The sequence below is a fragment of the Triturus cristatus genome, chromosome 6, assembly GCF_964204655.1.
Source record: "Triturus cristatus chromosome 6, aTriCri1.1, whole genome shotgun sequence".
Lineage (NCBI taxonomy): Eukaryota > Metazoa > Chordata > Amphibia > Caudata > Salamandridae > Triturus > Triturus cristatus.
Window position 1 is genome coordinate 979,893,294 of NC_140589.1, and position 17,708 is coordinate 979,911,001.

A 17,708-nucleotide genomic window follows, 5' to 3' on the forward strand; every position below is an offset into this window, starting at 1 on the left:
GAGCCCTGGGAGTACAGGGCTGTGACTGCACATGCCAGGGGCTGCTTCAAAATGTGACCCTGCATTGCGTCGTTACTGGGAGGTCCCTGAGGACAACAAGTATTGCAGACCTGGGCTGGCAGCATGTCAACCCACAGGCAGCTACATTTCAATGCTGCAATGGCCACCATATCATTGGAACATGTGCACTACCGCATGTGCATATGTAAAATTGCCTGGTCTGCTTGACGTCCTCTTTGGAGAGCAGAGTGTGGGCTAGGCTGGCTATGGCACTGGGTGCCTTTGTTATGAAGTAAATAAGAAGATAGAAATTGCCCTTTGCCATTAACTTCCATTTCAACTGTAATTAGAAGGGTGGAGGCCCTCCACCCACCCCCAGAAACTTCAGCTGATGTAATCCTTAAACACGGCCTAGTTTCTTATTGTAGGTGGAGCAACAGCATAGTCTAGTAAATCAAACAGAAGAGAGGCTTGTAAAGTGCACATCTGTAACTTGTGTTTAAAATTGAGTTCACATCAGATAACAAAGGAAAAGGAGACCTTGTGAAATTAAATATTTGACTGGGATCACAGAATTTGGATAAACAGACAATCCAGTACTGATTTTAGGTTATCTGCTTTCACATTTTGAAATTCAGACACCAGATGAGTATCTCTCTCTGTCTGTCTGTCTCTGTCTCTCTCTCTCTCTCTGTTTACAGCAAAGGTCACAGCTTTGTCTTTCATGCTTGCCTCTCAAGGAGGAAAACAGGAACAGACATAGCATTCCCAACTCAGGTCTCTCAGACCCAGCTACCAAGCTAAGAGTACATTAATTAGTTGGGAGTCACACCTCCCTGACATAATGCTTGTTGAAACCTTATTCTGCAAATAAACTAATGTTAGGTCTGTCAAAAGCAACCTAATTCTGATATTGAGTATAATAGATTATCCATGAAAATACATTTTACAATAAATAAACTACCTCCCAGTGTTACAATGTTACCATGTACAATGAAAAGCTGGTAACCGTGTTGCCTGCCTGGTGTTTCTCTTGATACCCCATTCAAGGCTGTCCATTTCTGCTCCCAAGTCACACTAATTCTCATAAGTAGTATACACATTACATTAAGGACCAATTACAGAGACTATGATAATTATTTTACACAGGAAATTTTGAGAAATGTGTAACAACTCTAAAAAAACATTGTCCATGCAATATTTTTTAATCAACTTCGATATTTTAGCGGATTTTACATTTTGTGTGGTAGGGGTTTCAGAGCAGAATTGAAAGCATGGTAGTTCTTATTATAACAAATACCGTTCAGAGGCACAATTTCTGTTTCAGTTTGATTAACATCTTTGCAGCACATTGCCCATCAGCCACACATTCTATATGGTCTTAAGCTTGAAAGAATAGTTGTATCCTTTACTTGTTCGAGCATCATTTGTTGCAATGGTATTAAAGGCAATTGTTGCAAAGGCATTCTTTGTTAGTTCTTTAGGCCTGGTGGCTTCCCGCATGAATGTCGCTAGGCCATCTCAATTGGGAACTGCTCAATGTGTGTTGTTAACAACATCTACTTCATTTTAACCCCTTCCCCGCTCATGACGGAACCGCTCCGTCATGAGTCACGGTTGCGTGTGCTCATGACGGAGTGGTTCCGTCATGCCACGACCGTTGGCGGCCGCTCCGCCCACGCGGCGCTGTTTCCCCGCCTGTGCGGGGGGACAACGTAACTGGGCGGAGTCATGACGGAACCGCTCCATCATGAGCACAGCTCAACCGTGGCTCATGACGGAGCGGCTCTGTCATGAGCACAGCGCCACCGCGCTGCCCCCCGCATCTCCCAGCGCTGCGGCGGAATTCCCGCCACAGCAAAGGGGTTAATTAAGGATAGCACAGGTTCCTGTCACAGTAATTAACAGGCATTAATATTGCAAACTGGTTGGCACTGACATATCCAATCTGAGGAGGAAAAGAAGATGTATTAGGAATCAGTCACACACCTCTAAATCAGGTTGTTAACCCACCAAACTCAATGTTCTATAAGAACTGTAAATGTGTGGTTCTTCAAACAAGCATATACTGCAACATCCTAATGAGTAGATTGAAAATGCTCCTTTGGTCAACAGTCAGACAGCAGAATCTCTCTGAAGATGAAAACAAGTATTTCACGAGGTCACTGTCATTTCAGGGACAGAACTGGCAAAAAGGGTCACTGTCTTGAAATAATTTTGCGAAAACTGGTTCAGAAGTGCTTTGTATTTAAATCTGTGGAAATTGCTTTCTAGTTATCAAATCACTCATTCACCTTTTTAAAACTCTCAGTAGCATACAGACATTTTCAAACCCATTAGAACACGTTTGTTTTATCTTTAACGTTATGCAGTCTTTATTTCGGCATTGCACCATAAAAGAAAAAAAGCAAATAAAAATGTCGTATATACAAAATCTTATCTAAAATCCACGAATAAAATGGGATTATCATCCTTCTACATGTTTGTTAAAACATCCAGAACGTTAACGAAATCCTTTATAAGTCAGACTGACACAACTGCATATGATGATTGTCTGCATGTGTGATTGATAATGTGTGAGCAATTATTCTCGAATAGGCGATTTAAAAAGAACATATCCTTGTGCATATCCTAGGAAAAAATATACCTTCTATTTTTTACCAGACATTGTGATCAAAATATTGTAAACCAGTGCGTTTAAAATGCATATTGTATCCCTCTATTTTCTTGTATTGCCTTATAGCATAGCTCCCACCCATTTTTTGAACTATTAAGCAAGCCTGCATTGGCTGACCTCTATGCCACACTCCCAGAAGTTTAGGTCTAGTTGCACCCTTGACCATTATGTAGCGCACTGATGTTCATTTTCACCTGGGCTCCAAAAGCTCTATTATTGCCTCATTTGCAATTTGCAACCCATTTACATTTTGTTGCAGTTCCAGCAATTTAAAACTGCATCTCATCTCTTTCAAATATGAACTGAAGCCAGCATCAGTGCTAAATTCTGCAGAGAAATATCCTCTCCTGACCAGGGCGATATTAATTTGCTTCCAACTTTCCAGTGCTCTGACAGGGTATTCATTATCCGTTAATGCAATGTCCATTAGAATGCAAGGCTTCAACAGAAATACTTGTTTTGGAAGCCAGAAATAACCATAACTTAAATACCACTGCTGAGAAGCAGAAGCAGGCTTCTCTGCTAATCAGAATGCCCTTATGAAATTGGAATCTCCCAAGGAAGCAGCAAATTAAGATTATGAACAATTTTTCCCCTGATGGCAAACTATTTTTTATCATGTCAGATGTATAAGTGACTCACACTCTTTTAATAATTCTTTTAGAACGGAAATATGAAATTGCTTTGCCTCCTTCATAAGAAGAAAGTTAATGAAATATAGTCCAAATTGCATTTTTATATGTGATTTTTCTAATGTGAGAATGTTTCAGGGGTGGGGAGCTTTCAACAAATGGTAAATCGATTCTCAGGAAATCCTTAATGATGCAAAAATCCAAAGCCTGCAACAAGTGAACAGCAGCCTGCTCCGGAAGTGATCCAATGGCCATGTCATGAAAAGCCTTTGCAGTGAAGCACAACACAGTTATGTACGCAGTGTCATCCTAAGGATTGTTGGGGCGCCTGTAGGGAACACATTTGAATTTTATCACCCATTTCCTGCTACTTCACGCCAGTATAATGCCAAAAAAAGCCCCGGTTTTATATCGACCAGACTTCAGCACCACATGCCCACTGAGGATCTGAGATCAGCTCATCTCAATTTACTAATGGTGCAAGAAGCAAAAGGAAAAGGCTAGGAGGGGGCAGGTTTTCTGTTCTGGCTCCTCCCACATGGAACACCCTCCCCTTGAATATTAGCTCAGTATCCAACTATGGGAAATTCAGGAGTCTCTTAAAACCTTGGTTGCTCAGACAATCCTATAGCTAAATTGGTGATTGATGCTTCTCTCTGCTACTCGCGCCAAGAGACCTTCTCTACAAGTGACTCATATCATAACCCAGAAAATAACAATAATATTACATTCCCCTTCCAGCCCTGGAAGGGGACTAACTCTAGCTCTTTGCTGGAGTTTGGAGTTCATTTTATTATGCTTGATTAATTAAAACCATTGCATACACAAATGCTTTAAAAGGAAATATGTTACACTTTATGATAAAAACATTATTAAAAATTCCCGATGTTTATCGAAGTAAGAATAAATAAAGTAATTCAAATCGTTAGAAAAATACTCAAATTATTAAAACTTTCTACGCATTAATCATATTTGACTTATAAGTTTTGTTTCAACTGTGTCCGTTCTTGTAGAAATTATGTCTATTATTGAGGTAATTGGTCCTTGGCCAACTCAGTCCGGGTTTCAGTCTTTTTGCAGTTATATCAAGGAATTTAGTTAGCCGGCAATTTAGCTGCACCAGCTCTGGATTAAAACACACCATTACCCCTTATCTGCGAAACCTAGCTCCATGCTGTCTGAACACTGGCTTTAGCAAGGTTATCCTTATGTCGTTTAGCATGTTACAGGTGCATATAATGTGGATGACATCCTCAACACCACAGCCACATAAACGACAAGAATGGTCTCCTTCTTTTCTCTCCCAAGGAGATAGGAATTGATTAAAGGGCCCAACCCCCAGCCGGAGTTTGACGAATTTTTCCTTGATATTAATTTGTATTCCCGTTTTCAAGTAGGGTTGGGGTTTAAGTGCTTTGTATGTATTTAGGACCACCCAGCCGTGAGATCGTTTGGTTAAAGCTTTTTTGTCCTCTATGGCAGATAATAAGCAGGTTACCTTTGTTACAGTTTTCTTTTAAAAGCGAAATGATTCATCGAGGTGTTCCACAAGTCTGTTAGACCTAGAAGAGTAATGGATTCCTGGAGGTAATCACTTGCTGGCGTTTTTCCTGAGCGGGACAGTTCCCTCCAGAGTTGGTCATTCAGGGATCCTTTATCATCGCCTTTGATCTTATGCCAACATTTCACGTATGCTCCTCTTCGTTCCAATGACTGATTTTGAAGCCCAAATTCCAACCGTATTTGGGCTGGGGAGACGTTTCTGGGGAGTTGAAAGATCACTCGGTAAGAGTTGGATATTATGTTGTCAAGAATTGTTGCGTCATTACCCTTCATCGTTTCACTCACATAGGTTATTGTAGGCTGAAGTTTAGCTTGCAGGACCCTTAACAAAGGGGCGAGCGTCAGGTCTGGTAAGAGCTTCTTTAGTGGCTTTACGACTAGATAGGTCATTACCCCCTCTTTCCGCAAGGATTCCATTTGCGGTTTCGGCGATTTGTTTTGATCCAGTATTACCCCTAGATACTTGTAACTTGCTACTTGTTCCAAACAATGGCCAACAAGAAACCAATTGAGATGTTTCTTCTTGTGATAATTGACTGCCATAGTTTTTCTTTTCTTGAAGTTTATTTCTAGTGCATTTTGTTGTGAGAATCTATAAATTGCGTTCAGTAGGCGCTGAAGTCCAATTGGGGTCCGACATATCAAAACTAAGTCGTCCGCATATAACAAGTTTGACAAAGTCATGTTTCCCAATTTTGGTGTGTGGGCTGCACAGCTATTCAGCTCCCCTGGAAGGTCTGCTAAGAAAAGGTTAAAAAGCAAGGGGGCTAGAATGCACCCTTGTTTTAGCCCTTTTGTGGTAGAGATTTTTTTTGATATATGTAGACCTTCGTCAAGCTTTATCCTGGCCCATGTGTTAGTATGCAGGTTCCTTAATTGGTGTAGGAGAGGGGAAGGTATCCCCCAACTGTCCAGTTTTTGCCAAAGTTTTGTTCGGTCAACATGGTCAAATGTAGCTACAAACTCAATGAAACAAAATAAGAGGGGGTATTTTCCCTGTTTTGCTGTGTCCATGAGTTAGGTCAGCGCCATTATGTTGGTTATTGTGCCTTGCCCTTTCCGAAACCCAGTGTGCGTTGGCAGGATTATGTGATTCTCATTGGCCCAAGTGGCTAGGTCATTTACGATGAGTCCCGCATAGTATTTTGCCTCGATATCCATCAGGTCTATCAGGCGGTAGTTTTTCGGCGCCGACCTCGCACTTTGTTTGTAAATTAGGCGTACGATTGAGCCTCTCCATGACTCAGGAATTGTGAAATTTCTAGCTGCAAACTTAAAAACGGGTGCAAGTACGTTGCTCCAATAATCCGGGTCATTTTTAAACAGCATTGGTGGGATGCCATTAGGGCCAGGGGCTCCAGCCAATCTGCCCCTTGCTATTTGTTTCTTTATCTGTTGAACTGCTTGACTGCTGTGCTCCTCCTCTAGTCTCAATGTGTCGTTGTGTACGGAATTTGAAGTTGTTCCCTGTTGATGTTGGATTGGCACTGTTCTTTCCCTTTCTTCTGGTGAAGGTGGGCATTGTTGTATCAACTCCTTTGCGGTCCTGCTGGGTCTCTCAGGTCCCTGATGTATGGGTGGGGTAGCTATTTGCTCTATTTCATTAAAATGATTAAAGAGAAAGTCTACCCAGGCCGCTTCGGTAATATTAGAGTTGATGCCGTGATGATTCGGCCTATATAATTTATTTACAGATTACCAGAACTTGTTTAGCCCAAAATTCGATGTTTACGGTTCTTTTCCTGTTTCATCTTCTTCGCTTAAGAAGGGCCTTTGTGTCACGAAGAGAATGCTGTAAGTTCTGATTTCCCGGTGATTTCTGAAGTTGCCGTAATGCTTGATTTATTGTTTGTTTCAATTTCTTAGAAACTGGGCTCTTTGCTGGAGTTGATATGCGATCATTTACAGGGTGGGAAAGGGCCAGTAAATACTTTGCAAGAGTCAATACACTTATGAGTTTGGGTGTGTTCTCAGGCAATCAGGGCATATCACAGATTGATCCTCCACCTGTTTTGAGGGGCTAATGATACATAATTATATGCATTAATAGCGTACAATTACGCAGTTGTGAAACCATCTTCACCTGCCAGTTGTTTATGGATACCCAACAAGAATAAATGGAGCTATATTCATCCCTCTAAATGGCTTTGTAAATAAGAATCCATGCACACATGAACGATGTACTTATTTGCCCCTTTTTTTGAGGGTCTACCCAAGTCTGCTTACATCATCAACATCGCAATTCCTAACAGACACTGCTCTAAGATGTTTGGGGCCGTGGGCAGAAAGTGAATGTCGATGCCCCTATTATTTGCATACAACGTGACACATTCAGGGTTGTTCGCATCTCAATAGATGCCACTCCTCCTGACCATTCATCGATAAAGCCCCTCCCTCTCAGCCACCTACAAGCACCTCTTTTACAGTTCATAGAGCGCTGAAGGTGTGAGTTGCTTATCACCCAAGAGGGTTAATACTGGGGGGGGGGGTTAAACTGCAATAATACTAATGAAATAAAAACATTAAAAAAATCCTGCAGTGCCTCTATGTGGGCAGCCGGGGAGGAAGACTAAATGTAGGACACACCTAGGACTGTCGGAGGGGCCCTAGCCTCACAATAGCTGCAAGACCCATGGGTGGGGTCCCCCTTCCGTGTGTCCAAGTGCAATAAGACATCTTTTTTTAAATGGAAAGTCTGGGGTCACAAGAGGACCAGAGTGCCGTGGCCTGCCTGTGTCCCACTGATGTGGGGCCCTGTAGTGTCGCGATACTCGTCCCTGACGTGATACGCGATGGTGTTCACGTCAGGGCACGTTCGTTGTACGTGCAGGAATAAATATGACGTCACGCAGACACGTAGGCAGAAGCGCCACGGCTGCGGAGACGGCAAGCAAGCAACACAAGTGTCCCGTGTGGTTATTAGGCTCCACGTGCTAGGCCTGTACCAAGAGCCTATCTGCTTAGGCCCCCAGCGACACCACAAGTTGGCGACGAGGGTGCGATCGTGCCCCCGCTCAGAATCGGCGCGTCCGGTTGGTGTGGCGGCCGTTAGCGCTCCTCGCTTGTGGTGCTCGTGCCCCGCCGGAGCGCGCTGCAGTCCCCGCGCTGATAGCCCGCCCAGGACGTGCGCGGAAGCGCCGGAGCGCTCCGTTGTGGTTGGCTGCTCGCGCTGGGGCCGTCTCTGCCATCGGCGCCCCAGCGCGTTTCAAGGACCTCACGTGCCCTGCCCTCCTGACCTGGGGAGCGCGCAGCATCTGCCGTGCCCTGCATCCACACAACGGAAGCAAGACAGTGAAAAACACACAGCGTCGTCCTGCTCACCGGAGGCCCAGGAAGGTAGGGTCAAGTGCCCCTGAGCTTGCATAAACCCTCAATATCGCAGGACAAGGGAGGGGCTGGCCCACACACGCCCCCCTGGGGAATCTGAGCTGCCCAAGGGAGAAGGGGTCTCGCCTAGCGCCAGCCACACACGTGCCAGAAGGTCTCGCCCAGGGGAATCGGAACTGCCCAAGGGAGAAGAGGTCTCGCCTAGCGCCAGCCGCACACGTGCCAGAAGGTCTCGCCCAGCGTGAGGGCGCACGAGAGAGGGAGGTCCAACCCTGCGCAAGCCACGCACGCGCAACATGGCGACAATCCCGCCAATAGAGCCGTTCTCCGTCGAGGGGTCCCCATCGACGGTAGCAGCCCGGTGGAGAGACTGGGAGGACAGAGTGCGCATCTTCTTCGAGGCCACGAAGGTCCACAGAGATCAAAAGCGCGCAATGATAATTCACCTAGGTAGAAAGGAAATTCACAACATAGTGAAGACGCTCGCGGAAGCCACCCCCAAGACGCACACGACGCTCATAGCAGCTCTCAACGAATACTTTGAGCCAATGGCAAACCGCGACTATGAACGCTTCATATTTCGCCAGGCGCGCCAATCGCCGGAGGAGTCGCTCGACAAATTCTACGCTCATCTAAAGAACTTAGCGGCCACCTGTGGGTTTCGAGACGAGACGGAGGAGATAAGAGGCCAGATAATACAAGGGTGTGCGTCCGCCAAGCTCAGGGAGAGAATCTTGGAGGAATCCGGTAAGCCCCTAGCGGACATCCTGACGATGGGCCGAACGAAGGAGCTGTCCAAGGCGCGCGCTGCGCACATGGAGGCGGCACTGCAAGTGCCAGTGAAGGCCGAGCCGGTCAATGCCGTGGCAGTCAAGCCGAAACAGAGGTGGCCCCGACGAAAGCCAGCCCCGGCTGCTCAAGAACAGCAAAAGTCCTGTGGATACTGTGGTGGATCACCCCACGCCCCGTCGGAGTGCCCAGCAAGAGGGACCAAATGCAGAGGGTGTGGACGCTTCAACCACTTTGAGAAAGTGTGCCGATCGAAGGGTTTCCGAAAGCCCCGCCAGGCCGTGCACACGGTCGAGGAAGGAGGTCCGGGAGCCAGCGACATGGACGACGATGAAGAGGAGGAAAAAGTCATACACCGGGTGCACATGATAGGCACGGCGGCCCGCCGGACTAGGAGACTGCCGCAATGCAGCATCCGAGTAGGGTCAGAGGAAGTTACAACAGTGGTAGACACAGGAGCCAGCATCAACATCATGGCTGCCGCAATGCACAAGTCCATGCGTCCACAGCCCCCACTACAACCCTCGACTATCACAGTATTCGCCTATGGACAGGAAGAACCGTTAAAGGTACGAGGAAAGTTCAGAACGGTGTTATCCCATGGGACAAGGTCCATCACGTCGAATGTCTACGTCACCGAAGACGGGCAAGGCATGCTCCTGGGCTGTCGAGCGGCGGAAGATCTGGGAGTGGTAACCTTCGCGTTTGGGGTACACCAAGAGTCAGTACACCACACTCTGGAGGAGTTCGAGGAAATCTTTCAAGGGATAGGCAAGTTCCGGGGGAAAGAAGTTCACCTACATATCGATCCCACGGTCCAGCCGATAGCACTCCGGCATCGCCGCATAGCATTCCACCTCAGGCCACTGGTGGAAGCGGAATTGAAGAAGCTTGAGGCAGCGGGGATCATTGAGAAAGTATCCGGACCGACCCCGTGGGTGTCGCCAATTGTCGTGGCGAAGAAACCCAAGCAGCCAGGCGCTGTCCGTATATGTGTGGACATGAGGCTCCCGAACGTTGCCATCAAAAGGGAGCGACACATCACCCCGACTATCGATGACATCGTTGGGGAAATGGCCGGCGCCAAGTGGTTCTCAAAGCTGGACCTACGCTCGGGATATCACCAGTTAGTTCTGGACGAAGCGTCCCGGAACATAACAACATTCTCCACCCATGTAGGTCTGAGGCGTTACACGAGGCTGAGCTTCGGGGTATCGAGCGCTGCGGAGGTGTTCCAGAATGTAATACAGGAGCTGATCGCTGGAATCCCCGGGGCGCTCAACGTCAGCGATGACATCATGATACACGCCACGACGGTAGCGGAACACAACGAGAGGCTGGTGCAGGTGCTACGACGAATACGAGACGCAGGCCTCACACTACATCGGGAGAAGTGCGAATTCCTGTGCCGGAAGATCCAGTTCTTTGGCTACATCTTCTCAGCTGATGGCGTCAACCCCGATCCGGACAAGGTCAAGGATATCAAGGAGGCAGCCGCTCCTGCAAATGTCACGGAGGTGAGGAGTTTTCTAGGAATGGTGAATTACTGTGGCAGGTTCATCAAGGATCTAGCGAACCTCACAGCGCCACTGAGAGAACTCACAAAGGAATCAACCCCCTGGACATGGAACAGTGACCAGAGTAGAGCATTTGAGGAAGTCAAACACGCACTCTCAGAAGCCACGACGCTGGCCTTCTTCGACCCGGCCAAGCTGACACAGATTGCCGTCGATGCCGGTCCAGTCGGGCTGGGCGCAGTCCTGCTGCAGCGGAAGACGAATGCCGAGGAGTGGGCCCCGGTGGCCTTCGCCAGCCGGTCACTCACTGAGACGGAGCAGAGATACTCCCAAATAGAAAAGGAGGCGATCGCCATTCATTGGGGGTGTCGTCACTTCCACTTGTACGTCTATGGCAAACCCTTTGTTGTGACCACCGACCATAAGCCATTGGTCTCCCTGTTCGCAGGCACCTCAACGAAGCCGCCGCCAAGGATAGAGAAGTGGATGTTGCAACTGCAGGACTACAACTGCAAGATTGAGTACCAGCCGGGTGCGCGAAACCCGGCAGACTACCTATCTCACCACCCCCGCACAGCAACTCCAAGAGAAATAAAAGAGGCGGCAGAAACAGAAGAGTACGTCCGGTGCATCACGGCGCGGTCATGCCCCCGGCCAGTGTCCATGGCTAGCCTGTCCCAGGCCACCAGTGAAGACGAGTGCCTACAAAGAGCGAGAATGGCGGTCCGAGACAACAGCTGGACCCGCGCCCGAGAGGAGTGGAAGAGCCTGACGCCTCAGGCGAAGCAGATAATGGAGAGCTTGTACCACGTGAGGACAGAACTGACGGAAGACGAGACTGGATGCCTGCTGAGAGGCCACCGGCTGGTCATACCGATGTCCCTCACCCAAAGAGTGGTGGATCTAGCCCATATCGGTCACCAGGGCATGGTCAAGACTAAGTCACGACTCCGAACCAAAGTATGGTTCCCTCTCATGGACGAAATTGTGGAGGCTACCGTTCGAGAGTGCCAGGCGTGTCAGCTAACCGGTGAAATGCCCCGGCCGGCCCCTGTGGTGATGGAGCCTCGCCCGAGGAGGCCCTGGTCAAAGATCAGCGTCGACTTCGGCAGCCTGCCAGACGGACGGCACACCTTGGTGGCCATAGATGATCACTCCAAGTATCCGGAGGTTGAGATACTGACTGTTCTGAGTGCTCAGGAAGTAATCCCGAAGCTCGAGAAAATCATGGCAACCCATGGCATTGTTAAAGAGATCAGAACCGATAATGGATCACCGTTTCAGAGCCAAGACTTCGCGGTGTACCTACAGGCTCTCGGGATTCACCACCGGCGAATCACCCCCCGATGGCCTCAAGCGAACGGAGAAGCAGAACGCTTCATGAGGACCCTCAACAAAGTGATACGGATCGCCCACGAAAAGAACCAGTCTGTAGAACTTGTCATTTTCACATTCCTCCGTAGCTATCGCCAAACGCCCCATTCCATCACGGGAGTGGCTCCCGCGCACTTGCTAATGGGGCGAGTTGTCACTGATTCAATACCACATCACCCAGAATGGCAGCCCGAAACTCCCAATGACAGTGCCATTGATGCGCATCGACGTGGAGCGTTTGGCCAAGCCGACGCCCGCCGGAGGGCTGTGTCCTCACCAATAGCCCCAGGTGACCATGTACTAATTCGTAATCGGGTGCCAGGGGGCAAATTTCGTTTGAATTTCGAACCTCAGCCCTGGATGGTGGAGAAAGTCCGAGGCACGTGCGTGACAGCCCGGAAGGGTGCTGAAAGAATAACGAGGAACGTCTCATTCTTCAAGAAAATTCCCGTGCCCTCCGGAGGGGATGAACGACGCCAGGACAGGGTCATGAGGGACATGCCGCGAGAGGAAGGACTCTCAGAGCCCGAGGGCCAGGCGGGTGAGAGAGTAGAGCCCACAGGTCAAGGACATGACACTACGCAGCACCGGCCAGAGACCTTGTCGCCTGGAGTAGCGGGCGTGCCCGAGGCCGGAGAGAACGACGTAGAGGAGGACTCTGGGAGCGGAGGTCAGGATGCTGCCGTGGAACGTGGCGGAGTGCGATACGACCTGAGGCCGCACCCCGCGCCTTCTTGCCGGTTACGAGACTACGTAAAGTAAGACTGTTTAAGTTTTATTGTTGGGACTTTAAGCTGCAGAGTGAGGGACACTGTGAAACCTGTTGTCCATGCCTGGGGGTGTAATCACGGACCCGGGGGGTTGTATCATTTGTTTTTGTTTTTGTGTGTTGGGGAGGAATGTAGTGTCGCGATACTCGTCCCTGACGTGATACGCGATGGTGTTCACGTCAGGGCACGTTCGTTGTACGTGCAGGAATAAATATGACGTCACGCAGACACGTAGGCAGAAGCGCCACGTCTGCGGAGACGGCAAGCAAGCAACACAAGTGTCCCGTGTGGTTATTAGGAACCACGTGCTAGGCCTGTACCAAGAGCCTATCTGCTTAGGCCCCCAGCGACACCACAGGGCCCCAAGTTGGTGAGATGAGTGCTAGGCCCGGGTCAGCTGCCCACACTGCCCAGGCCTAGCACCGGCCCTTATTACCATGGCCGTTTGGAAAGGTAATTCATAGTTCCTAATTAAACCAATTAAGTGTTTTATTACTAGCATTTGTTTAACACATTTCTACCAATTTTAGGGCCAAATAGCACTTACAGAGATTGCGTCACTGAGTGTATGCAAGGGTTCCAGAAACAAGAGGTGCATGATGATTTCTGAGAAAAGCACACACAGCACAAATATTAGCATTTAAAAACGAAAAGCACATGGTACCAGTTGCCCTGGTGTGCTCATCGCTGAATTAAAACAGAGCTGAATAAAAAAGAATAAAACATTACTGCACGATTAATATGATTAAAACATTCAGGACCTAGTAATTTCTAGTTAGACTAGACCTTAAATGAAGCTGATCGAGATGTTATATACAGAATTCCTCGCATGCCCTTTGATTTCAGTAGTTCGAATATAGATATACCGAGGACATTGATATGTATTCCGGGCCTTTAAAAAGTATGCAGCTACAGAAGATCAAATTATGCAGCAGACATAACCAACATATGACTCGAGAAAAGGTCAATTATGCAGAATTATAAAGTACATTGTTTGGCACTATTATTTACGTTTTTTCACTTTGTAAGACATCAATATTGTCTCGGCATTATTGGTGCCAGGCAAACACCGCTATGCGGCAATCAGCAACTGAAAAGAGGCCAGACAACCATTGGAAAGTCCCGCCAACTCCCAACACTGCGTGCAGTGCTGTTTTTGGTAACTTTTTCTGTTGACCTAAAAACCATTACTACTGCAGAACAGTATAATTCTAGTGGTCCTGACCATATTTAAACCTAAAATTCCTAAAACTGAATTCAACTGACCCTGTGCACACCCGGATCCATAAATCTTGTTTAATTGTTCCCCTCTAGAACCAAGGACTGCTGTGGTAAAGTCAAAAGAAGTGCAAAGTAAGTTATCTCAATTTACATTGATTTGTTCTTAACAATAATGCATGGTTTTTAACTTATTGTTTGAAACAGTCATTTCAGAAAACCGTTTACACTGCAATTACCTTGAATCTGTAGTTCACAGCATAACCTTATGCATGCGAAATAATTCAATTATGTCAGTCTTCACTTCAGTCACTTCTTGAGATAGCATTTCTGAATTCAAAAACAGTACAGCCAAGGATAATGGCAATGCCATGCTGTGTTAATATGCACTTTTATCCTGCTTGCAGGATAATGTGAAATATAAATATATATAGACCTCTGCATGTGTCTGGACAATTTTTACAAGAAGGATATTTGAAGTGCGATTGTGAAAAAAGAAGAGCAGGGGCCTAGCATTTTTCTCTGGAGCCTGACTTCCCTGAAAGCTACTGAATGCCAGGATTAAGGAATATCAAGGCTTCCACCTCATGCTGCTTTATCCCACCCCTTACACTTCACGCTCCTGTATCTAACTCTTGCCCGTTTTTTCATCCCTGCTTTCTCCAATTGTCCTTCTTTCCCATCCTTCTCATTCTCCTGCTTTTCTCCCTTTTTTGCTTTTCTCTAAGTTGCTCTGGGACAAAAGCTGTGGATGAAAAATAAGCTCCAGTTTCCAAAATTAGAGTAACTGCCAATTACCAGCTATCAGAGCACAAATTAAGTATCCAGATTTCCAAACTTAAACAGGGACATCTCTAATTAATTTAAAGGTTATGTGGCAGTCCTCAGTTTAGTTAATTAACCTCACTAGGCAGATGCAACCTTGATTGAATATGTTACAATTATTCCAGAGAAGATGGAGCGAGAGCATTGACAGTGAGCATCAAATGATAAGGGGTGTCCAACATGGGTCGGTGGCCATCTCCATAATGGATATTTTAGGATAGCTCTAAATGATTCATTTGCACTCTGTTACTGTATTAATTTATATAGAACGAATTTGCACAATTTCTGGTCCCTCTGAATCTAAATGGCATACCCTTAGGGTATCTGGGTTTATACTATAGAATGGTCTCTAAATCTCTCTAATGTGAACTGAAGTAAGGCCATTTACTATTGGTGATTTAGGAAAACACAACATCTTGTTTAAATTGGTGGTGATTCATAAAACATTTTAAATTAATCAGACATAAAAGACAAAAGTGAAAAAAGTTTGATATTTCATTTGAAGTAACGTTATACACTATGTTTCATGCTGTGGAAAAGCTCCAAGTGGAAGCAACCTGTCTCCTTCGCCTAGAGGCAATGCACCTTCTTCATATTTACATAGTAGGTTTGAACAGGTCCTCTGGGGGTCTTTGGAGCAAAACAAATTCTAAGTCCCAGGTTTCTCAGGATGCTAAGAGGAGTACACTTTGACAAATCCAAGGGCCCCTGGGCCCCAGAAACAGCACTTGGGGGGTCAAGACTCACTCCAGCGGAAGCCACTAGTAGGGTCCAGGGCAGGTCTTGTTGAAACTGATCAGCTGCACTCTTCAGGAAGAGGGCTTCTAGCAGCTTGATGTCTCCCTGTAGCCTAACAGGAGATTAATTAAATGATCCATGTAGTCCACTTATTTGTCCTGGGTACAACTGTGAGCAGGCATAGTTCTTCTTCTGTCTTCCACAGGTCCAGTGGTGTTCTGAAGAGGGTGCCCAGGGGTGACACGGTTATGCCTGGCTGTAGACTGTGTGTGGGGGTGACTTCTTGGCCTACCTTAACCAATAGGGAAAATATTTTAAGGGGTACAACAAGACACTTTTGCAGCAGGTCCTGCATGCTCTACTGAAAACAATTCCAAAGTACTCCTTTCTGCCCAAGACCAAGAAGGCAGGGACTTTCTTCCTTTGTGCAGAGCGCCTGTGCCCACCTCAGTGGTGAGGCCAAGGAAAGAGCAAACCCTCCCCTGTGGTCAGTTCAAACCTCTCCTACTGAGATTGTTGCCTGCCTCACTAAGTGGGCAAAAGAGGGCCCTACCCATGTGTCAGTTAATAATTGCCTGAGAAAGGTTAGGCCTGTTTGAAGTTCATTAGGTTCCTTGGCACAGCCCAGATCACCATCCTGCTAGAGGAACAGAACTCCTCAACACACCTCAGCCCTTTGTCTCAGCTGTGGAAGAAAGATTATCTCTCATCAAGGGAAATATTCATCTGCCTGGTGAAAGTTGGAGCTCATCAATCAATATGTATGTTTATTCAGTAAATCAAAGCACCTTAAAAGAGTACAAATCCATATAATAAAATCGAATTCATAAAATGACAACAATAACAAGCAATACAGTTGCTTATAAAAACAGGAAACGTATAACACAGTTAATCAAGTCTTGATTCCCTTGATGCCGAGACAGTCCGTAAAATGGATAAAACAGTAAAAATCACCTGGACCGTGGGTAGCAACTGGAAATTCTACGAGACAGGCCTGACTTGTTCAAAGTGCAATGATTTAAGCAGAGGTATTAAAAATCGCTTCCTCTGCCAACTGTAGTAAGAACGAAACATTGTAAAGTGAAGCAAATCCTGTGGAGATACGTTGTCGGAGCCACAGGATTCACATCCCTCTGGCCCAACCCACCCACGCGGGGAAGCCAGAAAATAATGCAGTTGATTAAATCTAAACCTGCCCAATAAAATCCTATCATGCTGCAAGGGAACCAGACCCAGGTATGGCTCCAACTTCTGTACGGTTTTTAGAAGAATATGGCCCCTACCTGCTGGCTTCTGGAGTACTAGGCTTTCTCTCTCCAAGCAGGAGAGTTCCAGAAACAATCTTTTAACACTCCCCAACTCAAGGGCGGAGAGAGTAGTTGGATTCAGAAAAGTGTCAGGCCTACCTAAGAAAAAACAGATGCCTTAACATGAGCTAAACATGGGAAACCCAATGCCCGGTCCTGAGGCAAACGGTCCTCAAGAATCAGCCAGCTTAACTTCAGTTCCTCCCTGCTCCAGATCTTGATCCAGCACATTAGCGGTCTTAGGGCGACTAGGTCTGAGACATTATCAGGCCCCAGTTCCGCATGCACATAAAAATCCGGGGGGTCTGGGGGAAAATGGACCCGCTTTGACAGAGAATAATTTTCCATTACTTGGATCCAATCTATCTTAGTGTCTCCCCAGGCCTCGCTCCCATATCGCAGCTGTGCAATACACTGAGATTAATACATTTTTAAAAGATCCCTAGGTGCCCTTGAGCCTAGCCTCTGCAAAACTAAAAACAGCCCCTAAGGTTTTAACAGACTATGATCATTTAGCCTCCTCCAGGGGTTTCCAGCTATTTTTGGCATCAAATAGAACTCCCAGGTAAGGGAAGGCACTGACTTTAGACAGAGTAAGGTTTGATACATTAATGGTCTTACTGCTAGTAGTTTTAGGGCCCACTACCATTACATGAGACTTCAAAAAATTGACTGAGAGGTCCAGGAGTCTCATGAAAGACACATATTTGGTTAGTAGTAAATCCAACCCCTGTGCGGTCCGAGCCATCAAAACTGCATTGTCCGCACATAACAAGACGAGGAGAAATCTGTTCTTGATCTTGGGACATTCGGACGATACTCATAGGAGCGCGGACTCAACCCATTCACATACAAAGTGAACAAAAAGGGTGCAAGTTTCCGCCTCTAGCGAACCCCACAGCTAGTTGAAAATGATCGGATGCAAGCTGATCTTTGAGAAAAGTGCGCTGAGGTCATTGAGTGTAGATCAG

The 17,708-nt window shown here is 46.8% G+C and overlaps 1 protein-coding gene across 50 annotated transcripts in view; it reads left to right on the forward strand.

The window, feature by feature from the left end:
- LOC146820883 (uncharacterized) overlaps positions 1-17,708 on the forward strand; it is a 1,936,624-nt gene that overhangs the window by 873,900 nt on the left and 1,045,016 nt on the right. For all 50 annotated transcript variants that reach the window (XM_085611721.1, XM_085611696.1, XM_085611722.1 and 47 more), the window contains one exon: positions 13,964-14,002. In XM_085611721.1, coding sequence (XP_085467847.1) covers positions 13,964-14,002 — 39 coding nt within the window. The remainder of the gene's footprint in view (positions 1-13,963; positions 14,003-17,708) is intronic.